The sequence below is a fragment of the Gadus morhua genome, chromosome 18, assembly GCF_902167405.1.
Source record: "Gadus morhua chromosome 18, gadMor3.0, whole genome shotgun sequence".
NCBI classification, from domain to species: Eukaryota; Metazoa; Chordata; class Actinopteri; order Gadiformes; family Gadidae; genus Gadus; species Gadus morhua.
The window spans coordinates 2,496,638-2,522,295 of NC_044065.1; the positions used below are offsets into that span (position 1 = coordinate 2,496,638).

General features: G+C 49.1%; 1 protein-coding gene across 2 annotated transcripts in view; it reads left to right on the forward strand.

Annotated features, from left to right (window-relative positions):
- dnah9 (dynein, axonemal, heavy chain 9) overlaps positions 1–25,658 on the forward strand; it is a 147,424-nt gene that overhangs the window by 112,645 nt on the left and 9,121 nt on the right. For both annotated transcript variants that reach the window (XM_030339717.1, XM_030339718.1), the window contains 8 exons: positions 900–1,093; positions 2,468–2,616; positions 5,191–5,318; positions 11,502–11,729; positions 18,057–18,248; positions 19,027–19,218; positions 21,814–21,984; positions 24,073–24,255. In XM_030339717.1, the coding sequence (XP_030195577.1) occupies positions 900–1,093; positions 2,468–2,616; positions 5,191–5,318; positions 11,502–11,729; positions 18,057–18,248; positions 19,027–19,218; positions 21,814–21,984; positions 24,073–24,255 (1,437 nt within the window). The remainder of the gene's footprint in view (positions 1–899; positions 1,094–2,467; positions 2,617–5,190; positions 5,319–11,501; positions 11,730–18,056; positions 18,249–19,026; positions 19,219–21,813; positions 21,985–24,072; positions 24,256–25,658) is intronic.

Here is a 25,658-nt window from a genome sequence, read left to right on the forward strand (position 1 = left end):
TAAAGCTGCAATTAACGAAAGTTTTCCATTGTTTACTATTCCGTCCATATATAAATAGAATAAAATAGAATAAATAATGGCAAATGCCCGTCACAAACCGAAAGAGGCGTCTTAAATGAGTTTGCGTTGTCGGAAAAAAAGGCAAGAGAAACAAAAGTATTTATTTCCTAATGATTTGACACCCAGAATAGTAACCCAATATAAGCATCTCTGACGCTGGGTTGCCCCCTCCTAGGGGGGCTCTTCGTCGGTGAAGTCGTTTCACATCTGCCAGGGGTTGCAGAAAGATATTTTGCCTTCCTCAACATTTTTATGATTATTCTTAAACAAAAGGACAGGGATTTTCTTTTTTGGTGAAAATGAATGTTGTTTTGTGAGCGGGAGGGGCAGGGCTGAGGTTAGAGCTAGTTTGAGTCTCCTGGATTCCAATGATGAATGGACGATCAAAGTTTGTATTTCATGAATGGTCTTGTCAATGAGCTTATCCATTGTAAGGCTGATTGATCGATTGGTTGATCGACAGAAAATGTACGCAATCAAATTTTGGTAATCTTTCCAGTGCAACCAAGCCAAATACTGGTTGCTTAATGCTTTAGAAATTCTAATATTTCTTTCATGTATTATTTAAAAGAAAGTACTTTCGTTTTTTGGGGCTGCTTGTCCAAACTAAGCAAACTAATTAAAGACAAATTAAAGACAAAGTGACTAATTAAAGTCACTTTGCACCCGTCATAGAATTTGCATTTATTTCTAACATCTTCTGGACTTAATCATTAACGGTAAATAACAGCATATTGCAGCTCTAAACCAAGATCCAACGATGCATTCAAGTCTTCTGTCATTACTTCCACAGTCCAGTCCGGTCCAAAAACTAATCCGCTCCCACCGTGTTTTCCAAGTCTCTGTGCGCCATGGAGGAGTTCAGGAACCTGGACCGGGACATCGAGGGCTCGGCCAAGCGTTGGCAGAAGTTCGCCGAGTGTGAGTGTCCGGAGCGGGAGAAGTTCCCCCAGGAGTGGAAGAGCAAGACGTCGCTGCAGAAGCTGTGCATGATGCGGGCGCTACGGCCCGACCGCATGACGTACGCCGTGAGGTGAGCCGCCGCGACCTTCGACCCCGCCTGACGTCAAGCCAGAGGTTTTTTCCGTGTCTCTTTCCTCTCTTTGCTGACCTGAACTTTCGGGAAATGGAGGAGGTCAGAGGGCAGAGATCTTAACCCTGCTCATCGATGACTCATTTGCACTCACCGAATGACTTTTCCAAGCAGCAGTCCGGCATTAATTATCCACATTAATCCTTTACCAATGTTAAAGGATTGGGCCGGTTTGCTAAGACCCCAAGTTGTTTGTGGGAGTTTTCGAGATGTGAATAAGCCGTGATTTTTCTACAAGGAGTAACCGTGTTCTGAAATTGGGCAGCTGGCAAGCCATTGTGGATTCTATTCCAAACAAGTGTTATATTTGTGTTGTACGACACAAGTAAGCTCATACGAACAGCCCTGAATAGGTAGTTTTACTAAATTTGGCAATTTAGTAGACGCTTTAATCCAAAGTGACCTACAACGGTTCATAAACACATTCACACACCGGAGATGGAGTCAACAATGCAAGTCGACAGCCAGCTCATCGGGTGCAGTTAGGGTTAGGGTGTCTTGCTCAGGGACACCTCGACACTCACAGCTCGGAGGAGACGGGGATCGGGCTAGCAAGTTCCGGCTACAAGCCGACCCTAGTTGTTTTTAGTTTTCCCCAATAATGAATGTAGACAAACAAACAAATCCACAAAGTTTCAGGTCTGGGTTTCACTGCGCATTTTCACACACTTGGAGACGGAGGGGCGCAGTTTGAATTCTTAAATGTTTTATATCCTAACCGATGAGTATGGTAGTGAATTTTGTATCGCACTGTATATTTTTCATTGGTTCGATCCATCGGTTGCATTGACTGGCACTGCTGGGAAAGATTTTAAACTTTGAAAGTTTTAGTCGTCGAATTCTAGGTAAAACCATACAACCGAGGACCGAGCGCTCCAGTTTGATTTACAAGTTAATGCTGATGCTGCTTTCCAATCAGTTTAAAAGCACCTACCCTTACCCTCACAATATAAATCAAGGCTGTTTTACACCTTGACATAGACAATTTCAACATTTCACATGCGGTCTGAGCAAACCTGCTAAATCATTTTAATTAAATCCATGTCTGACAGTATCCCCTTCCAAAAACGGGAGTCACCGTGTATATAAAGGCAAACAAAGCGGAGGGAGCTTTAAAAGACACTCGACAAACTCAAACTTTTTTTTCCCTCCCTTTCAATGAGACGATCCATCAAATGTTCCCCGTCTTTCACAAGTCGGAGCCTTTGAAATGGACCCGCTCTGACCTCTCGAGTCTGGCGCCGGGATCACAAGGCGAGAGTGAGACCCGCCTCCTCTCTTCTCCCCCCCCCCCCCCCCCCCCCCCCCCTGCAGGGACTACGTGGCGGAGAAGCTGGGGAGCAAGTACGTGGTGGGCCGATCCCTGGACTTTGCCGCCTCCTTTGAAGAGTCGGGCCCGGCCACGCCCATGTTCTTCATCCTCTCCCCCGGCGTCGACCCTCTGAAGGACGTGGAGAAGCACGGTGAGCCGCCCCCCCGCCGCCCCCGCATGCGTCTCCCCTCGCTGCAGCGGCAGGCTTTGATTGGCTGTTTGCTTGTCTTATGTGTTTGACCCTTTGTTGAAGCAGGTTGGTCCAAATGAGATTAGGAGTCTACAAAATATTGTAACCGTGTTTAAAATGTTGTGCTGCACGTCCGAGACGTGCAGCACAACATTTTAAACACGGTTGCAATATTTAATATAAAAAAGGAACATAGGAAAATTGTAAATAATTGTTTACTTACTTTATTGTAAGTAAATGACACAATTGTAGTAGCAGGGAAGCTGAGATAATAATACAGGCCAAACATTTGCAAACGACTATTTCATGTTCCTCCTTTCTTTAATTCTTGCTTTAAAGTCATTTAATGACGGGAGTTCCAGCCATATAACATCCTTCTGGAGTGTTCCGTAACCAACTGAACTGCGGGTGTGTGCTATTATCCCTTTCCATGCAAAGAGCCCTACCCGTATTGGTATATAAACCCGTGTCCCACCGCGCCTATGAAGATAAATATAGTCCACGATTTCTCTGCTGCATTGACGAGAAGTCTGTTTATTTGAAGTAAGCTCACGGGATACTTTTTCCTGCTCGAAACGTCGGCAGCCGAACCAGACTGTAAACACTGCCGCTGCTTAAAGGTGCGGTAGGTACGATTTGAGAGTTGCAGAGAGAGAAGGCGTAAAAAAGCATATCGCGGCGAGAATTGAAGGGAAAGTAAACAAACCCAAATAACTCACCATCGCTCTCTGCTCCCTTCCTCTCTTCCTCTCTTCCTCTCTTCCTCCCTTCCTCCCTTCCTCTCTTCCTCTCTTCCTCCCTTCCTTCCTTCCTCCCTTCCTCCCTTCATCCCTACCGGGCAAGAATGTGATTGACAGGAGAGCTGAATTCCCGGAATGAATCGGCCTGATCGACTAATTGGCCGGAAATTAGCCAGGAGTAGTCTTAAATATATATTTTCTCACACAGAGGCAGGGGCGAAGACAAGTGCAAAGAGATATTCTCACAGCACATTTCACCCCCAAACATCTGAATGTTGGCCATGACATTTCCAACAAATTGCACTCGAATCATTCCTCCTAAATCTCACCTGCAGCGTCTCAAATTAACTCCTTGTGCGAATCACCTTGTTAGTCTGCCTGTGCCACAATAGAGTACTCGTAGTGCGAGGGATTATCAGCCCCCACGATCACATTCCCACCCTCCCACCTTCCACACGTTCATCCAAACTCGGCGATCTGCGGAGATAGCAGACATTTGTTGACGGACGCATAATGGCCGCTGCCCAGCGAAGGACTTGAAGGGATTATTTTTAAAGGTCACCAATATATGAGACGCCACCAGCGGCACATTGGGGGGGGGAGCGGGAAAGTAAATGTCATTGGTTGAAGAGATACTCTGCATTCTTGTACCGGGAGTTGTGTGTTGCTGGACGCGCCATTTTCATGTCTTTTCCCTTTCTATTATGTCAATTTTTCTTTTTGTCTTTTTCTTTCTTTTATCTTATTCCTATTTCTTTTAACTATTCATAATCCTTTTTATATTCCTATTCCTATTCTTTTCTTTCTGCCTGCCGTTAGTTAACTCTTTGAAACCAAAATTATACCGGAAGCAAAAGACCTGGAACAACGGGGTGTGTGGTTGTGTGTGTGGTAGTGTGTGTGTGTGTGCGTGTGGTAATGTGTGTGTGCTTTTGCACGTGTGTGTGTGTGTGTGTGCTTTCTCGTGTGTGTGCGTGTGCTTCTACCCATCCACGGCGTGGCACCCTCTGTATCTGCTGCCAAATACTTCAATCTGGGTATTTGATCTCGGTCGTATGAAATATTCAGATTGTGGGGATTGTATTTGTTTCCAAGGACAGAACGGAGAGTCGACGCTCGCAGCTGACGGGGCTTACCGTTTCAAAGGGCCTGTCTTATCAATGTTTGATTCGTGTCCAAACATCGCTCTGTATTTGCATTTTAATTACTAATACGCGGTTGTCTACTTGAGATTGAGATTGACGGCTTGCTCGCGTTTGGGATTGATCGGTTTCGTCCCCCCTTCACCCACCTGAACGGTATTGTGTGCTCCACGTCGCGGGCCGCCGGCTCGTAAAGTAAAGTCGGAGCGGACAGGCTTTGGCGAGGGCTGGTCGATGGACAGACAGGCGTCTGAGTACCTGAGTGAAGCCCACTTGCGGCGTCACCGCGCTGAGGGACAGGATGTTCCGACTTTGAAGCTCCCGGCAGCGGCTGTGAGCATGGATTATCAACGCAGCTCCTCTGACTGCTGGACCACTTTAGTTTGTTCCATTTCAGCCCCCAAAATGGCACTAATTACAGGAAAATGTTCCGGCGCGATATGCACATCATAGAGAGGAGCACGGAGGACGCATGGAGAAGAGGTTGGGAGCTAGGATTGTCTGAGGTAAAATTAGACGAGTAGGAGTAGGTAGCTCTTTCTCAGAGACAAAAGTGCTTACCTTTAAATGGAGCGGTTTCAGTTTTAGAATTGTGTATTTTGCATTCGATAAATGTTTTCGATTTTTCGTGTGTGTGTGTGTGTGTGTCTTAGGAAAGACCCTGGGATTCACGTTTAACAACAAGAACTTCCACAACGTGTCTCTGGGCCAGGGGCAGGAAGTGGTGGCCGAACAAGCTCTGGATGAGGCCGCCAAGGAAGGCCACTGGGTTATCTTACAGGTACACACACGCACACACGGAGGCACACAGACACACGCACGCAGACACACACAGACACATGCACACAGACACACAGACACACAGACACACACACACAGACACACAGACACACGCGCAGTCGCACAAACAGACTCAAATTATATTCAACAGATTTTAACAAAGGTCCCACTTTAACTGTGTCTTGGGAGTAGGGCTGAAGCGAACAAATTATTTTCTAATTTGATTCATTTATCGATTATATTTTCTGATTAATCAAATAATGATTGGGACTTTGAAATGTCATAAATAATAGTCAAGCCAATCAGAAATTACAAGAGTCCAAAGTGATGTATTCAATGTATTTGCTTGATCCGACAACAGCCCAGAAATATTTAATTCATTGTAGAATGAAATTGTAATGAAATATTACAATTTCTGAAGAATGAAGCAGCAAATGCTTCTTATTCCTACCTGATAAATAGCTTTAGGGATTATTTCGTTATCGAAACAATATTAGTTTGATTCTCCGTCGATCCACTAATCAATTAAAGGACAAATAGTCGAGGTCTCTCTAATTCCTTTCAATGCACTTGATCATAACTGTGTACACCTTCATGATGCCTCCTCCTCCATGAAGGAGTGTGAAGAAGTGGATTCAAAATGGAGGCCGAGGTGGGGGGGGGGGGGCTGCTGCTCAGGGGACGGTGGCCCTGGAACTGAACAGAACAATATCTGCAGCCTCTCTCCACTGTGTGTCTTCTGTCCTTATCTGGAGGGCAAGGCTGGCGTTTGCATTTTAAGCGAAAACCTTTGTAGAATTCTAATGGGCGGTATCGACAGATACGGTACCAAGCAGAAGACTGCGGGCACCAGGGACTCCTTGTGCACCTCCCTCTCTCACTCGCACTCTCTCTTTCTCTCTCTCCCTCTCTTTCTCTCTTTCTCTCTCTCCCTCTCTTTCTCTCTTTCTCTAGCTCTCGCTCTCTTTTTCTCTCTCTTTTTCTCTTTTTCTCCCTTTCTCTCTCCCTCTCTCTCTGTCTCTTTCTCTTTCTCTTTCTTTCTCTTTCTCTTTCTCTCTCTCTCTCTCTCTCTCTCTGTCTCTGTCTCTGTCTCTCTCTGTCTCTTTCTCTTTCTTTCTCTCTTTGAATTCACACAGCTCTCCCCCCAGCCGATGGGAGAAGTTGAGGTTTTGTGTGTGTGTGTGTGTGTGTGTGTGGGGAGAGGGGGTTAATTACCCTGTGCATAAGAACGGCAATCGATGAGCTTTAAGAAAGGACCCATCCCTGTGGCAATGGTCCTCCCACCGCTTCATCATCACCTGTCTGTCGACCTGCTCTCCGATACCCCCCCCCCCCCCCGCTGGGTGTTTCGGCCGCCCCTCCTCCTCCATCGCCCTCCGCCGCCGCTCTCACACCAATAAAGTTATTCTCTGCTGTTCCTCGAGTTCAGGAGTTCTGCTCCTCCAGATCTGGTCCCGTCAGGCCCGAGAGCTTCTTGGAGTTGAGTTAGTGAGTCACTAATCAATCATCTGAACACATTGACTGGCACGCACACAGAACACACACACTCACACACACACACACACACACACACTAAGACACACACACACTCTAAGACACACAAACACATCGACCATTATCTTGCCCTCACATACACACGCGCACATTCACACACATACGCATATACATACACACTAACACAAGCGCACACACACACACACACACCTGCTTGCACTCTTTAGCACTGGGTCAATAGCAGGGTTTGCCCGACTCCAAAAGGGTAATTACCCTCTTAGCCCGCCTCTCTCACACACACACACACACACACACACACACACACACACACACACACACACACACACACACACGCACACACACACAAACCTTGGTTGACATGGATGTGTAGAAAGAGTAAGTTGAAAAGCAGCCCTAACTTTAGGGGAGTAGGTGAACGAAAGGGAGAGAGAGAGAGCGAGACAAGAAATAGAGGGAGGGAGAGAAAATAGAGAGAGATGGAGGGAGAGAAGAAGAGACAGCAAGAGAGAGAGAGAGAGACGAGCAGCCTCATGGCGCAGATGGAGAGGCAATCAATGGGGAATATTGGACCTGAGTATCCCAGCCTCGACTCTTCAGACTGGGGGATCGAGCGTCCTTAAACTCTCCCCGGGCTCCTCCTGCTGCACTCACCGCTAAGGCCACCCCTGTTTGGCCAGCCAGGAGAGAGAGAGGGAGGGAGGGAGAGAGAGAGAGGGAGGGTGGGAGAGAGAGGGAGGGAGGGAGAGAGAGAGAGAAGTTGAGAGGAACAGACAAGCAGATTGGGAGGAAACCAGGCGAGACGTATTAGAAGGAGGGAAAGCCCAACGCTTTGCTCTGTGACGGACCGCGCCGCCGGCATTGTTAGGCCTTTTCAAAGTTGAATCGTTAGCCCATGCCTCCCCTCCTCCATTTAGTTCTTCTTCAAGTTCTTCCCTTCGCTCACTCGCTCTCGCTCTCTCTCCAAAGCCCCACATTGATGGACACACTCGGTTCTGAAAGACTGCGACGGAGCAGCAGTCTGTGATGATGTCGAGGTGGAAAGGGAAAGATTTAGGAGAGAGGAGCCAAAGTCACTGCCGTCATATTTCCTTTGCCACTTTTGTGCTCCAGTTCATAAGAATAATGCGTTGAAACTACAGGCGTTTTTTTTTTTCTGGAGAAAATAGGCAAGCGATAAGACTCAACAGAAGCACAAAAGGGAGAGTGCCTACCTTGAAGTCATTTTTTGTTAAATTCCCAACATTTAGCCAATGTTCTGTCACTCTTTAAACGATCCATCAGGCAAATTGCTCATTGTTCACCTAAACGCTGTGACAAATGCAATTTCCACCAAAGCTACCCCGGTTGCTCATTGCTTGCAGCTTGCAGCTACACGGTGAGTCAGGGCACCGCTCCAGCACTGGTGCTCCTGTGGTGACGGCAGTGCACACAAACGGTCGATACACCAGCAGATTAGCGTCGTTCCTCCGGCGGGGCGGTGGCGGTCAGGGTGGATCAGACGGTGAAGCCGAGCGACCTTTGATTCGGCAAACCAGACTCTCTGTCCGACCTCGCTGGGCACAGAAGTGGCCGCGGCCCCTCTGAGAACGCAGAGGGAAAAACGAGATGCGTGGCGTTTTTGAATCACGCGACCAAAATAGCGGGTGCATTATTAGCATCAGCGTGAGCATGTTTTATTTATGTTGTATAACTGATTCGCAATTTAACCTGTGAAGGAAGGAGGGAACCTGAGTAGGAGGTTATTAATTATGTTTTTGGGGCCCGTCAGCATTTTCGGACCGATAATGTCAAAACGTATTCATTATACAAATGTACATACTCTTGTGGTTGTGTGTGTGGGGGTGGGGGTGTGTGTGTAGATGGGTGTGTATATGGTTGTATGTGTGTGGGGTTGTGCGCGTGTGTGTGTGTGGGGGTGCGGTGTGTGTGTGTTTTTTTATATTTATGGGTTTGTGCTTGTGTGTGTTTGTGTGTGTGGGTGGGTGTGCGTGCATGCATGTGTGTGGGTTCGGTGTGTGTGTGTGGGTGGGTGTGCGTGCATGCATGTGTGTGGGTTCGGTGTGTGTTTGAGTGTGTGTGTGTGTGTTTGAGTGTTTGTGTGTGTGTGTGCACTGCCGTGGGTCTGCTGAATGGAGAACCCCAGCTGTGTCGCACTCTCAGAGACCTTTCCTTGAGGAAGTGCCCATTTGTGTGTGTGTGTGTGTGTGTGTGTGTGTGTGTGTGTGTGTGTGTGTGTGTGTGTGTGTGTGTGTGTGTGTGTGTGTGTGTGTGTGTGTGTGTGTGTGTGTGTGTGTGTGTGTGTGTCAAGGGAGTGTGTGTTTCGGGCTTTGTAATGTGTACACGCGTTTGGATGTGTGCGCGGCTAAGCATGTGTGTATGTATTTATGTAAATTGTGTGTGATGTGCGTGCTCTGTCGCTGCGCCCTGCCTCGGGTCTCCAACGCCAGCCATGCATCAAAGACCTTGCCAGTGGTGTCTTCTAATGGGTTTTAGATTCAACTTTTATATTATTATGCAAATAGGTGACTCTTTGATGTAGTATCAGGGTAGTCATCAGACGGGCTACGAGGCCTTTATCGGGGATGGGGATCCCACAAAACACATAATGTGGCACCTTAAAGTTGGATTAACATAAAATAGTATAGATAAACAAAAAGCTACGATGGGATATGTGCCAGGTTAGTGTGTCAGGATAGTATAATACAATGTAGAGTTGAGGTAATAGTGCAAGGATAGTATAGTATTCCAGTTTAAGTAGTTTCATATAATTGGGTAAGCGTAGTATAATATAATGATGTAAGGATAGTTGTTTTGTCAGTCAGCCTGTAGCAAGCTGCCCTTTCTCTCGCTCTCTCTCTCTCTCACACTCTCTCTCTCGCTCGCTCACCCTCTGTTTCTCATCCTCTCTCCCCCGATCTCTATCGATCTCTCTCTCTCCCCCTCTCCGTCCTACTCTCGCAATAATCTCTCTCTCATCATCCGTCTCTCTTTTTCTCTCTTTGTCTCTCATCATTTCTCTCTCTCTCGTTCTCTCTCTCTGTCTCTCTAGTTGTCTCTCACCCTCCCTTACCACAAGATGAATGGCTTCATTACAGTGACAAGATCTGCGGCAGTCACTCTCATTGTCTCCTCGCGGCGCGCCTTTATTGTGAAACTATTTACATGCCATGAGAGGGGAGTTCCTACGGAGAATTACTCTGAACTTTTAATTTTTAAGCCATTCGTCTGTGCTCTAAGGACAACGTGAGGTAAAAAAAAAGGTAAATAATTAAAACTGAACTGGTTTTTCAACCGCTTAATTACCCCGAACGGCCTCTTACGAAACCCTTTAAACAAACTGTTATTTTTGTAATTGTTATATATGTACGACAGACGCAACTCCTCGACCGAAACGGACCATCGTTTTCCCACTGCGGGCATCTCGTTTTGGGGGGTGTGGGGTGGGGGTGAGAGTGGGGGGTGGGGGGGGGGGGGGGGGGTCTTCTTTCACAAGGGAGATTAAATATGGAGTGCAAAGGGAAATGAGAAAGCAAAGAGGCTTATGAATTAATGACTGGAGTTATTAGTGGCCTAATTAGATTTAGGGAGCGGGCAGCCCCGCGTGACGGGTACTGGGGAGATGGAGATGAAGGGGGGGGTGCTGGTGCTGGTGAGGCTGTTGGTGGTCGGCGTGGGGGGGGGGGGGGGGGTAACGTGGTGGTTGAGGGGCCTGGCTCACTGCTTATCATTCACAGGATTACCCCTACAAACGCGTGCACGTACGCATGCACACTCGGACACACGCACACGCACACACACTTTGTCGAGGCGTTTGAGTTGGCTAATTGAACCCGTCCAAGCTTACTTGTTGAGCAACGTCTGCCGTTACTGTATTGAAGCAGGAATGTTCGACGAGGGGGGGGGACAGAAAAAATAAAAGAAGGAAATAAATGATAATGGTAATTGAGGCCAGATCAGCGCCTGGGAACTGTCACGGCCGTGAGCGTGAGGCGGCGGCGGCGGCGGCGGCGGCGGCTGGAGCCGCGCTGACCGCTGTGTAGCGTTTAATTTGCTGCCATCTCATCGCCCCGGCGACGACCGGGAGAATACCCCCCGTTTTAATTGCTTCTTCACGCAACGTTTTCCTTTTTATTTTTATTTGACTTATTACGCGGGATGACTTGTCGTCGATGTACTTGGAACGTGTGTGTGTGTGTGTGTGTGTGTGTGTGTGTGCGTGTGTGTAGGAACTTTGAGAGGAAGTGTGTGTTAAAACACTGAGTTTTGCTCAAAGTCCTCTGAAAGGCTTTTATGTGTTGTACACTTTGGTGATTGGTGATTCATGTTGTCTGATAACTCAGTTGCGTGTGTTTGCTTTTCTTAAAAGAAATAAGAAAAGTTCATTACATGATGTAAAATTACTTTTTTTTACAATTTTGTTTTTATAATTAACAAGACATTTAAGAGTTTCTTAAGTACCACATCGAACCAGATTTTTCAATAACAAAATGTGGTTGTGTGTGTGTGCATGTATGCGTGTTTGTGTGCCTGTGTGTCTGTGTTTGTGTGTCATTGTGCGTGTGTGTGTTTGTGTGTCTGTCTGTGTGTCTGTGTCTGTGTCATTGGGCGTGTGTGTGTTTATGTGTGTGCATGTACGTGTGTGTGTGTGTCCCCCTCCCCGTGGCCTCAGAACATCCACCTGGTGGCACGCTGGCTGGGCATGCTGGAGAAGCTCCTGGAGCAGCACGCCGACGCCGGCCACGCCCACTTCCGGGTGTTCGTCAGCGCCGAACCCGCCTCCACGCGGGACGGCCACATCGTCCCGTCGGGCATCCTGGAGAACTCCATCAAGATCACCAACGAGCCTCCCACCGGCATGCAGGCCAACCTGCACAAGGCCCTGGACAACTTCAACCAGGTACCGTGGGCCGCACGCACACACGCACGCCCGGACGCAGGCACGCACGCACGCACGCACGCACGCACATACACACACGCATACACGTACGCCCGGACGCACGCGCATACACGTACGCCCGGATGCACGCACGCACGCACGCTAAAAACGCACGCACGCACAAACGCAAGCACGCTCAAAACGCACGCACGCTTAAAACGCACGCACGCACGCACACACAGAGACACACACGCACACACACACACAGAGACACGCGCGCGCGCGCGCGCACACACACACACACACACACACACACACACACACACACACACACACAACACTCGACAGACAGACAGACAGACAGGTGACCAGAAAATAGGACATTTAGTTTATGCGGTCTCATAGCCCTGCTCTGCTAGTTAGCTGTTATAATTAGCTTGATTGTGTTGTTTGAATGTAAGGCACTTTGCTCTGCTGCACTAATGCATCAGTGCTTTATAAATGTATTGGTTATATTATTATTATTATTATTATTGGGAGAGCCTTAGGAGCCTGACATTAGGTTGGGCAGAATGTAGCAGCTCACAGGTGGGAGCTCATTACTGATGAAACATGCCTTTGAGTTCAGAAATAAAGATAAAGGCCATTGGCATTTAGATTCCGTTGAGTTTAGAACGCGAATAAACGCTGTGATCCGATTGGACGCCTTTCAAGAGGTCAGCTCAAACCGGGGGGGTCAAAGTCAAATCTGTTTGAACTTTATGAGCTCCGCCTGAAGGATACCTGGGTAGCGTACGAGCTAGGCCGGCTTTCAACGCTCTGGCTCCGCCGGTACACAGGCAAACAGTGGCAACGTTGAGGGGGGAAGCTCGTCTCGTGTTCCCAGCTGAGGCTCCCCGTTTTAACGAGCACTCCATCCCCTCTTCTGCAGTCGGCTGCAGAAGAGGGGATCGGAACAAAGAACGGAAAGCCTTCCAAAGTGAGCGCGTGCGTTGCGGAGCTCTCTCCGACGGCCTCGTCCGAAACCGAACAATCGCAGAGCTTCAACGCTCGACGGGGGGGGGGGGGGGGAGCCCCCATGACGTCCGCTCAACGCTCGCACTCACAAACAACGATGTCATCCTTTGTCAATTTGTCGGTTATTTTCAGCGTGCGAAACGAAAAGGGGGGGGTGGGATGCGCTTTGTGGCGCTGACGGGACGATGGCGGCAGTGTTGTTTTATTACCCCGGACCCCCGGCCACGTCGACACGGGCACGGGAGTGGGCCGCCGTCGACGAACACCTTTTGTTGTGTAATTGATTTATTCTTTCCACTGCAAACTTTTTATTTCGAGGCCACTTACATGTCAGCTTGAAAGCAATCAAAGCAAATCCAACCGTATCCATGGTTGCCAAATTCGACGCGATTAAAAAGAAATACTGCGTAGCTTTAGTCATCAAAAGTAAAGGGGGTTAGGTTCACTCGTTTATTAATTTGCGAGAAATCCAATATTTCATTAACTTAAGCCGCGAAATAATGGGTAAACGACCTCTGACAATTAGCTGAGTAGATGGCGCATGTTGCAACTGTCCTCACTTCCCTTTTCCAATTGTGAAACGACAGAGTTATACTAATTTGTGTGCGGAGCTCGATAACTTCATTGCGGTCCTTCTTGTGAGAGCAGAACAAGAGAGAGGTTTTTCATCTAGGCTCACCAGAACCACCGATCCAGTCTCGCGTCGCGCTGTCGACGTTTTGACTGCGGCTAGCTTGGTAGCCTTGAATTGTGCTAGAGAGCTCTGAGGAAGAATCCACAATGCATGGGGGGCGGGGTCAGAGATCAAACTTGAGTGCGTGCCGTTGACCCCAATCATACGGCGCGCCCCCCTGCCCGCGCTTTAAGCGGTTGTAAGCCACCTCAAACTTTTTCGAGGCAGGCTGTTATTTTCCTCGGAGGCGCCCTTCTGCCTCGGCTCAAAGCGTTGCGCAGCAATCTTCTCTGTGGGTTTGTTATCCACTCGCCAATTTGCCGAGGCCCCAGGTATCATCCCCGCCCACGGCCGGAAGTGTGTCTGACCTGTGGAGGACACCAGGTGCGTGGTGATTTCCGTGTTTACGTAAAAACGACAGAGTATTTACTTTTTCTTCATTCTTGGCAGGTTTTAGGGGATTTTCAAGGACTTTTCGGCAAGTGACTGTGTTTTTGTGTTTTGTGTGTTTTTTGTTTTGTGAATGGAGGTCTGTGTGTATGTGATTGTGTGTGTATGTGATTGTGTGTGTGTTTGTTTGTAGGTGTCTGAATGTCTGTGTGCGTTTGTCCCTGTGTGTGCGTGTGTGTGTGTGAGTGTGTGCGTGTGGTGACGTTGGCAGCGGTAGCACTGCCGTATCAAACTTCCCAAACGTTATATAAGCCCTTCACAGCGAACCCCCTAGCCCTATTGTTACAATGGATTAGGTGTGTGTCCGCCATCCCTCCGCACGCCGCTAAGCTAAGCTGCTGGGCTCCCTGGTAGACACCCCATTACCTCTGCGCATTGTTGCGTGTGCCTACTGCCACACTGTGTTTACCCCCACACACACAAACACACACACACACACACAAGTAGCTTAGCAACAATCCTGGGGGATATGATGCCCATCTTACTGCTGATAAGGCTGGTGTTTTCGTATGTGCGAGTGTGTGTGTGTGTGTCAGTGTCTGTGTATTTGTTTGTGTGCGTGGGATGCGAGTGTGGCTGGGGTTGCTCGAATGTCCCCGACATGTGTACTCTGTGAAGCTAATCAATGCTAGGCTAACGGCGCGTAATGGCCCACCCACCTGGCCAAAGCCGATGCTAAGCCACAGCAATCACAGTTTCCTTCCTCTCGACCTTTACGGCGGAGCTCGCAGAAACCCCCAGTGTCAATTCCTATCTCCGGGAGCCACTCGTCACGTAATAGAGAAGTCCTCCCGGACTTTGGGGACTGGATGTAGTCCTAACTTTTTTACCACAACAAGAATTAGATTCAAACTGTGAACTCTCCTAATCATCATGTGGGAGATGTGAGGTATAAGTTCTCTACGTTCAAGCGTTCTTAGTTCATTTCCAAATCCTTGTGAATTGAACACAGACAAAAGTCGGTGTGCTTTTGTGTGTTTTGATGCTCAGAGAACATAACCTTGGCCTGTGCAGTAAGTCCTGTGAACACTCTGCGGTTCTGTGTGTGGAGTCTGGATCCGGTCCTTTCACGGAGACACCAAAGTGCTTTATCAAGTGTTTGTGTGCGTTTGTATTGTGTTTGTGTCTGTACATGTGTACTTAAGCTTAAGTCTGTCCCTGTTTGTGTGTGTGTACAGGGATCTGCCGTGTGTGTGTCAGCGTGTTGTCTCTGGGTTTAGGGTACCGCTCCCTCCCGGACGGCAGGTTGTGAATAGCGAGGTGATGCTTCTCCTCCCAGAGCAGGCGTGGCGCTTAGCAGCCACACACCGCACAGAATATTAATGACGTCTCCCAGAGCCTGACACCGTGTGTGTGTGTGTGTGTGTGTGTGTGTGTGTGTGTGTGTGTGTGTGTGTGTGTGTGTGTGTGTGTGTGTGTGTGTGTGTGTGTGTGTGTGTGTGTGTGTGTGTGTGTGTGTGTGTGTGCGCTGCATGTGTGCTGTGTTTTGTGCGTGGGTGCTGTGTGTGTGTGCGTGTATGGGTGCGGTGAGTGTGCTGTGTGTGTTTGTGTGTATGGTTCCTGTGTGTGTGTATGTGCTGCCTGCTTGTGTTTGTGCGTACAAATGTGTGTGTGTGTGTGTGCTGCCTGTGTGTGGGAGCTGCCGGTGTGTGTGTGTGTATGCATGGATGCTGTGTGTGTGTGTGCGCTGCCTGTGTGTGTGCGCTGCCTGTGTGTGTGTGTGTGTGTGTGTGTGTGTGTGTGTGTGTGTGTGTGTGTGTGTGTGTGTGTGTGTGTGTGTGTGTGTGTGTGCTTACATGTGGGATCGTAGGAGGCGTCTACTCTGAGCGGTGCAACAGACGCGGGGCCAGAGGGCCCCGTACTGCGCCACTCTCTGTGACGCACACGACTACAGAGAGGCCCGAGGCTCCTCCCCCTCCTATTGTCGGGGCTATCTGGCTCATGCATCGCCCAGCCGGAGGAAGACACGGCGATTCAGAATCAGGAGGAAATACTGCTTTAGTCACAACAGAACGCTGAATTCTTATTTCTGGAAGTCCGTCTTTGTAACGTGGTTTATTACAGATATGCACACTTAAATCGTGTTCATGTTTGCAATGTTTTGAAGGTGTTTTGAGTTGAGTTGTGGAGCTAATGCTCTGTAGCATGAGGACTCGCATCAGTGTGCTAATGCTCACTGGTGTCGGGTACGAACAAGGGGTCACTGATCCGGGCTGCAAAAAAGCGGTCCGACAGGCGAAAACACCCAAATCCTGTTCTACCCCTTTAAGGCCTCCAAACACCCAAACTCACAGCGCATACTTGTATAGATTGCCATAAGGCTTTTTTTCGACATGGGATCTGTTAATTCCGCTTACCGTTGTTTGTCAGCTGATCGACTTCAGCAGCCCTAATGAGGTAATCCGCGTGGGATTTAGAATGCCTTCCGCTGTGACGACGAGGACCCAAGAAAAAGTTCTGCTTCTGCTTGGGCTCTATGCCTAAGTTTTAATGTGAGTGTGGGCCACAGTTCCATACTTATTTACCTGCTCACCCCCCCTTCAATCAGCCACCCACGGCATCAGCCCCCACATCCCCCCCTCCTCCATTACAAACGTCCTTTTTAATTATTATTACTATTATTATTTGTACTCTATTAATATTCTGTATTAATATTCTCCTGTCTGGCACTATGAGCTCCCAGAGGCGGTCGCAGGCTGATGGCAGTTGACAAGTTGTGTCAATTAAAAGGAAATCTCGTCGCGGTTGTTGTTTTTTTTATTTTTCCAAAGTCTGTTGTGTTATCTGTCTGCCTGTCTGGCTGTTAGCACGCGCGCACAGCCACGGCCGCCAGGGACGTCCAGTCACTGCCAGGCGTGCGTCCTCTGCCTCTGCCTCCTATTGTTACCATACAGCAGACTGCTGTGGTTTTTTTTGTCCTGTTTTTTTTTTTTCGTGCGGAACCGGTCAGAAAAATCCCTACAAATCTCTTACAAATGAAGCGTCCACATGCTAGTGACGTGACGCGCGTGTCGTTACTTAATGGGTGGTTTTGCGGTGGAATGACCTGCTGTCGTTCTGAGTCAGTGGGAACAACTGAAAGCCGAGTCATGAACTGGTGGGCGGCGGCTATGACAGCCCCGCCCTCGATGCGGCAAACATGGATCGTTTCCCCCCGCTGGTTAATAAAATACCGGCGAGGCAAATCCTCTCCCACAGACCGGTGGCGGGTTAACCGTAGGGTGACGTCACCGACGCTGCGCTCGCGTTGTGTTTGATACGCTCGCGCCCTCGGGCTCCTTTCTGTCACACTCTTATGGAGAACGGTTAATAATATCGGGAGTGGGAATGTTTACTATCCCCGCGAGGCCCTTTACGTTACAACTGTAGTCACAAAAAAAGAGGATGACTTTTTGAATAAATAAAAGCCCCCCCCAGTCATAACCATCAAGTAGAGATGGAGACGATTAGAATGAGGCGCCAGGTCAAGCGGATACACACTGTTTAATGTACTAATAACAATCATAATGCTGCTAATAATCCCCATCATGGGTCTACGAGGCTGGGCGTAAGAGCTCCCCTTAGTCTCAGAAACACTGAGTTAAGGATTGAGTGGTCGCAGCGCAGTCGCACTCGCACAGCAGACAAAAAGCCCTCTTGATATGAAGGAGGTTTCTGATTGCTCCGAGGCAAATGTTCCTTCTGCATAGGGATTAGGTGTAGCAGTGTGGTTCTGTAGTGGTTACATTTTACATCCCAGTGTTCTGTTACAGTGGATTTAAAGAGGAAATAAGCAAATATGTGACAGCATATAATAGCATCTACTTTGTAATGTGTAATAACGTCATGGAACAGCGTGTAACTAAACATCGGTTCAGTGTTAGGGGTTAAGAATCTCTCTCTCTCTCTCTCTCGCTCTCTCTGTCTCTGTCTCTGTCTCTGTCTCTCTCTCTGTCTCTCTCTCTGTCTCTCTCTCTGTGTCTCTGTCTGTCTGTCTGTCTCTGTCTCTCTCTGTCTGTCTGTCACTCTCTTTGTCTGTCTGTCACTCTCTCTGTCTCTCTCTCTGTCTCTCTCTCTCTGTCTCTGTCTGTCTGTCTCTGTCTCTGTCTCTCTCTGTCTGTCTGTCACTCTCTCTGTCTGTCTGTCACTCTCTCTGTCTGTCTCTCTCTCTCTCTCTCTGTCTCTCTCTGTCTCTCTCTCTCTCCCCCTCTCTCTCTGTCTGTCCACAGGACACGCTGGAGATGTGTGCCCGGGAGAACGAGTTCCGCAGCATCCTGTTTGCGCTGTGCTACTTCCACGCCGTGGTGGCGGAGAGGAGGAAGTTCGGGCCGCAGGGCTGGAACCGGTCGTACCCCTTCAACACTGGGGACCTCACCATCTCCATAAACGTGCTTTACAACTACCTGGAGGCCAACCCCAAGGTGAGCGCGGGGGAGGGGGGGGGTTCTGGACGGTCACGCATCGTTCAGCCACGTACGTCCAACTCGTGGAGGATTATATTTACTTTTTTTATTTGCCCACGCTGATGACCCGGGTACTCGTGTTGTTGGGTTGATTGATTTCTATCAGTAATTGGAATTGGATCCCGATTGACAACCAACTCGACTCGAGCCCAACGCCATTTTATTTGTGTGAGATAATGCATAGTGATTAGGTGTAGTGATGCCCGCACCCATCGTCAAACCGTAGCTTTTAAGAGACGGTTTGACGATGGGTACTGTAAGAAATGCCGCTACAGCGAGAGAGGAATCAGCAAAAGAAGATAGTTGCTAAGGTAGCAGCTAAAGGGAAGATAACCAGCGAATGCTACGTAACGCCTTGAATGACAGCCATTTGTTGACAAAACGATCGGTGTATGAGACACATCATTTTAATTACAATCCCGAGCGATCGATAAACGGCCCGCCGTAATGTGCGGATGTCGTTCGGTGTGGGCGCGCGTGTGCGTGCGTTCCAAGTGTGTGCGTGTACGCCGCGGCGCGCGTGCGCTGGCGTTGTCCCTCTGGGGAAAGAGGAAAAAAAACAACACAGAAACACTCTCACCCTCATTTCTAATCTTAATTGAAAATCTGATTGTGTGCGACCTTAATTACGGAGACGGAACAACAAAAATCATTATCCACCTCCTGGCACGCCATGCCCTCGTGACAATGAGATCGCCCCTCCCCCAACCCCCCCCCCCCCACACCCCACCCCCAGGTGCCTTACGACGACCTGCGCTACCTGTTCGGGGAGATCATGTACGGGGGCCACATCACGGACGACTGGGACCGCAGACTGTGCCGCACGTACCTGGAGGAGTACATCAAGCCGGAGATGGTGGAGGGCGAGCACTACCTAGCCCCCGGCTTCCCCATCCCCGGCAACACCGACTACACCGGCTACCACCAGGTGAGTCACGGTTTCCCCCTCCCCCCCCCCCCCATAGAACAAGAGAGATGTGTGTTGCGGTTCTGTGAATGTGTCCGTCTGCGGTCGGAGAGATAAGGTCACCGCAAACTGGGGGGGGAAGAGAGAAATAATAAATAAACATGTCTCGGGTGAGTCATCGCGGTGGATAAAAATAGCCTCTGATCGAGACACTGAGTCAGTCGTTCACCAGCGATCACCTCCTTCGCTGCATGAAATCGCCCGTTTTGTTCCACGGCAGAGTCACCCCGCACGGTGCTCAGCTGGGGAACACGGAGAGGCTAATCGTTTGACATGAGCGATTCTCACTCTGCGCGGAGGAGACTTGATGGATTTGGGTATTATCAGGTTAGGGGCGCGCCTGCGACGCTCGGCGGGGATCTCCGCGCAGGTAGTGGTTTCGTCTGCTGAGGCGCAATATAAAATTGGCCTCAGCAAATAAATCATTCACTTAAGGGGGGGAAATTAGAGAAGATGAGCTTCGGCAAGCATATTACCTTAATTTGTTCCATTTAGATGAATGCGATGCAGTAAGCAGATAGTTTGCTGTACTCGGCCTTGTTGTACTTCCCGGTGTAAGACAGTGGCAGTGGCTCAGGAGGTAGGCTAGGTGGCCCCGGCAGCCAGAAGGTTGCCGGTTCAATCCCAGGCTGAGGGCTCCCTCTGGGCGTCTTGCTCAAGGACACCTCGACACTGAACTCTTTGTACTCTTTGGTAACAGATTAGAAAAGCATTATATATATGAAAGCTGTTGACCACTTAGACAACAGGAGCAAACCAGTATAGCCTTGGAGAATAATGATGAAAGATGAAAGAACATACACCACATGCACATTGACACTGGTGGACGCCAGCTCACGAACTAAGGCCCCCATGAGGTACTGCCCACCCCGGCCCCCATGGAAAACTGTGGGGCTAGTGGGGGAGGCGATGAGCGTGGGGAGGGGTGCATTTAGCTAATTATGACCCAGCATGGGGTCTGCTTAGTGGGCACACACGCATCGGCCAAGGCTGGGAGCCTCGATGGGCAGGGCTTGAGCATCTGAAAGATTTGGCCTGGGAAGGGACTTCTCCCAGGAGCCCGGTCCTCTAATCTCCTTATGGAGATTAGAGGACAGGGGGGGGACATAAGAGGAGGAGGACATGGGAGGAGGTGAGAGGAAATCAAGAGGGGAGGACGGGGTCATCTGCAGTCAAGCTTCAACAGAGTCTTCACAGCGCCGCACGGTACCACAGAGCCGCGGCTTCTCGCTCACTTCAGCGGGGTCAAAGGGCGGGAGGAGGGGGTGGAAGATGTGAGGAGAGGATCCTGGGCACCGGGGGTCCTCAGTCCAGGGGGTCCTGAGTACGAGGGGAGGATCGAGGCCGGAGGGAACACAGAGAGCGAGAGAGGGAAGAAAGGGCGAGAGAGACGAGAGGAGGAGAGAGAGACGGTTTAATCAGATGATTAAAATAAGATAAGGATAGCTCTTTAAGTGAGGCACTTTAAAGGGTTTTATGCCCGCAGATAAAAATGTAAAACCTGCACGCTAAGACGCAGGCGTCCAAAGTTAGCGATGGTGTGTTTGACGGCAACGTATACTTTCCATTTCACCGAGATATTAAGATTAAAAGGTTTTATTTATGTTTTATACTCCATCAAATGTAAGTGCAGTACCAAGAGGCACTCTTTTTTTTTTTCCTCCAAATTGAACTCACACTTTCATCCACGCTTAGCTTAAAATCACATCAACGTTCATTACCGAACCGGCAGGTGGAAGATGGCACGGGTTTCGTTCCCCGCGTCGCTCTTGTTATCGTCATTAACATCTCGTTGATTGATCCACGCCGAGCGTCTGAATAACCCTCCCATGGTCTCCCCCCCCCTCGCCCTTCAGAGCCCGTCTCTCCGCTCCACCCCGCAACGGCGGAAAGGCTGTGAATAAAACATGACTCTTAAACCGAACGTTAACGTAACGTACACATCGTGAATTAGGTGTAATGTGTCGAAACCACGTCTGTAGTAATACTTTGACTGCTGTTTGAAAGCAACGTATTTTCCCTTTGATATCTGAAGGTACGTTACCGGTATAAACTGTGTATTATAGCAACATGACAGGATGGTAGAAAGGTTGAATGAGTAACTCTATGAAATCCTTGATCAATCAGACAATCAGAATTGGTTAAAGCTTGAATATAGTAGTTTGTGTAGCATCTTTTCCTAGCTCTCTTGTTGTATACTGGGAATGAAATTGCAATTGTAGCTTCTTGGCACTTGTTTCTATGAACACCTTTACTGTACCGGCAGCGAAATATTTTTGTCGTTTTGTGCGCTTTGGATAAAAGCGTCTCTAAATTCCCTAAACGTAAATGTAAAGCTATTTTAATAATTCAAGTGGTTTGACAACTACAGGATCAAATGTAGGCAGTAGTTATAGGGAATATTATGGGTTGGATTCAGGGTTGTCCCTATGACTACAATATAGATTTGGAGGAGATACTTATGTACATGGAAGTAAGGGTGATTGTATACGTATCATACGTGTCTGTGACACATTAAAGTAGATCCACGACGGCCATCTTGTCCTCTCTGTCCAGTACATCGACGACAGCCTCCCCGCCGAGTCCCCCTACCTGTACGGCCTGCACCCCAACGCCGAGATCGGCTTCCTGAGCCAGACGTCTGAGAAGCTGTTCCGCACCGTGCTGGAGATGCAGCCGCGCAACGGAGGCGGCGGCGAAGGAGGCGGAGTCACGCGGGAGGAGAAGGTACCACCAAAACGTTGGCTTTATGCAAATGGTATGCGGCAGGCATTAATTATTATTAATTAACCAATCCCAGATGGTTGCCCCGAAATATTGGGCAGGTGTTGAGTTTTTTTTAATCAACAAAGCACATACCATACATAAACGAGTGTCGAGGTGTCCCTGAGCAAAGACAACCCACCCTAACCGCTCCCGGACGAGTTGGCTGTCGTCTCGCGTGGTCGACACTGCCGTCGGTGTGTGAATGAACAAAAGCGGATAAAAAAAAGGATAAAAGCGTCTGCTAAATGTAAATGTAAAATGTGTAGTTTGGTTATACTCCTACTTTTTAGAGATATGCATGTTGCAGTTAATTTTTTTTTTTTTTTCAAGCCCACTTGTCGTTTCAAATCTGTCTTTTATTTGCTTGGACACCAGAAGTCCAACTCCCGTCAGCCTGTTGTCCTTTGTGGCTTTCCCTCAGGTGTTTTTTCTTTAAGTGGCTTTTGAAAGGAACACAACTTTTTTTGAGTCCTGGTAATCTTTCTCTTTGGCCACGTCTTCACAGTAAACCAGCTCTCAAATTGTTTATATCCCCTCTCCTGGTTCAGTCTGAGTTTGAAGTCCCAGGCAGAGCAACGACGTCAGAGGAACGGCTGTTTTCCTAGAAAGCCCTCCTCACGCTGCCGGCTGTTTGGTTGCGTGTTCAGGGGGGTGCTGGACGCTACGTGTGACCTTTGCCGTCTCCCAGCGCCTCGCTGTTGGCTGTCTCACCCGGTGACGGTCGGTATACCGGCTCCACTTTGTATTCCCCCCCTCTCACCCGCGGGCCGACAGGCCCAGGCGTCCGATAGCTGAACCGAAAATCCATAGCTATGATGACCTCATATCCTTTGTGCTGTGCCTAATCCTGGGATTGATCTTCGGGCGCGGCGCTGCCTTGGGAAACTGCCGACACGAGCGTTGGCTGCACATCACTTAGCCGCAGAAATATGATGAAGCATTGATCGTCTTCTGGGATTAGAGCACACTGGTGTGGAAGGCGAAGCTGCTGCTGTTGCATATTCTTTTTCCCCCCCATGAATATTAATGGCGCCACCTTTATCCCAAACTGGTAACAGATCCTCGTCGAATTGTTGACACTGGCACCGCAAGATTGTTTTAGATCAAACATGGGGGGGCACACCTTTGAGCAAACGCAACTGAACCCCAATTATCTCGTCAAGTATTTATTTATCATGTTCAATACGAACGGAAGGGAGGATATTGATTGATTGCGATTGCACCATGCCCGGCCACCAGCACACACAGACTGTGATGAACGTGGAGGAGGATTCCCCTCGTCCTCCTTATCTCACAAGCTCAAATCCTTGGGTGTTTTTCCATCAGCGTATTTAATTTTCGCTTGTGCTGGACGAACGGCCCGCCGCAGACAGAGCCATACGGAGCCCCCCCCGCCCCGCTGTGATCTGACAGCTCTCCGCGTCTCCTCCGCAGTGGCTTTCCACTCGGGTGCTCTCTCGCTCGCCCACCGCCGCCGCCCCTCTCCCATGCCCACCCCCGGCACGCTCCACACTCGAGCGCTTGTTCATTAACTCACCCCCCAAACAACGCTGTCACGCTCACTCGTTAACCCGCCTCGGCGCCACTCCTTCTCCCTCGCTCTCTCTCTCCTCTCCCCATGCGCTCTTTTCTGTCCGCTTATTGTTCTATCGCTCGAGTGTTTGCTGAACTCCAGCGCACCCTTTGAAGGCCCTCACTCATTCACTCACTTCACTTCATGTGTTCATCCGCTTAACCTCCCTCACTCGCTTTGTAGGGATGTCATGCGTGGGGATTTCAAATGTATACCCTCACCTCAACTCCTTCATTCACTCACTCACCCACTCTTTCACTCATTTATCCCATTCACTCGATCATCCACTACCTTACCTCAGTCACTCCTTTGTTCAATCGTTCACTTAATTACCTCCAATGTTCATTTATTCGCTCACTTAACTCAATTAAAAGCTTGCTTCACTCATTGACCTCACTCCCTTAACTCACACGCTCCCTCATTCAACCCGACTGCCTCAACTCACTCACACACTCACTCCCCCTCTCGTCCCCCAGGTGGGTGCGATGCTGGAGGAGATCGTGGAGAAGCTCCCGGAGGACTTCAACATGCTGGAGCTGCTGGCCAGGGCGGAGGAGAGAACTCCCTACCAGGTGGTGGCGCTGCAGGAGTGCGAGCGCATGAACTTCCTCACGCAGGAGATGCGGCGCACGCTGCACGAGCTGGCCCTTGGCCTCAAGGTGAGCCCGGCGACCGGCTCCTTTCACACCTCGGTATCACGGACGCTCCGTCGACTCTTCGGGCTCGGATGGGAGCTTGTTCCTTTTTTAATTAGGTCTTAAGGCTATTCTAATGTATTTATTCGCTGGGTATTTTCTAGCGTATTGAAATGAAGAGAATGGTGTTTGAATATTCTTTTCATTTGAATGGAAAATTAGAACCCCTTCAAAACATCCCTTCTGGGGCTCTGGACCTGGAAGACAGCTAGCAGCTAGCAACTAGCACACCCTGGGCTCTTGGGCGGGGGTTTGAGCGGACAGCGGTTTCCTGTTGCATCTACGCGGCAGAGGTAGTGATGACGACGTTGAGGGTTGTGATTAACACGTTTTTAGATGTTGTTTTCTAAATCGTCGTTAAAAACAATGGCTGAACGGCAAGGGAGCCTTCAATCAAATGATAACAGAGTGCCCGACGCAGGACAAAACAAACACCAAACAAGAACACGGAGCGAACCGCGTCTACCTTTGACACACATGATTCACTCCTTGTTGTCTGGGACGTCGCCGACACTGACAAGTCGGCATATTAGTATTCCTGCATATATTAGGCTTTTTTCCTTTCGCTCTTCGCTGCCGTTTGTCAGCATTCGCAGTTTTAAAAGATGGCTCACAACTTCTTGCTTACAGAGGGCAAAAAAAAACAAAATGAGACATCTGTCCTCGGCGTATTCAAGCCCGCCGGCGCCGGGTGTCAGGAGAGGAAAGGGACGAGAAGAAACGGGAAGACGAAGCGAAATAAAAGCGTGCCAAAACGTTTGTCAGGAGTTATGAGATTCGGATCTACCGACACCACCAGCCCCAATAAATGGACTGATTTAGACGCCGTGCACACTTTTGTACCCGCAAAAAAGGAATCATATCTCGTGTTTTATAGCGAAATACACAGGGATGTTAGCTTTGGCAGTGTGTTGGTAACGTGTGTGTGTATGTGTGTGTGTGTCTCTGTGCGTCTCGCCCAACCCGTGAACCAACTAGAATATTTTTTCCACGAGCGCCAGAAGGGGAATGGTTCGTGCAGAGGGATGTATAGATAAATCCAGCGAAAACCTATCCCAGCAATAAAGTAGTAGTGCTGGAGGGAGGACGCTGTTGTGTTATATCTATTTTTTATCGCACATTCCTTGTGTGCGCTGTCTGGCGTCGCCATCTACCACATCTACTCCCCTTATCGTACAGTGTGTGTGTGTTTGTGCTTATCTGAGGTCTTGTCCGTGTGTCCGTACACGGGTTTTCATGACAACCGCTGGTCTCTGAAGGGGGCAGACATTCGTTCAGACACTTTGTGAGGAAGATGAGGCTGAGGAAGATGATGATACTGCTGATGAGGATAATGATGAGGGTGATGAGTTTTCAAATCAATAAAA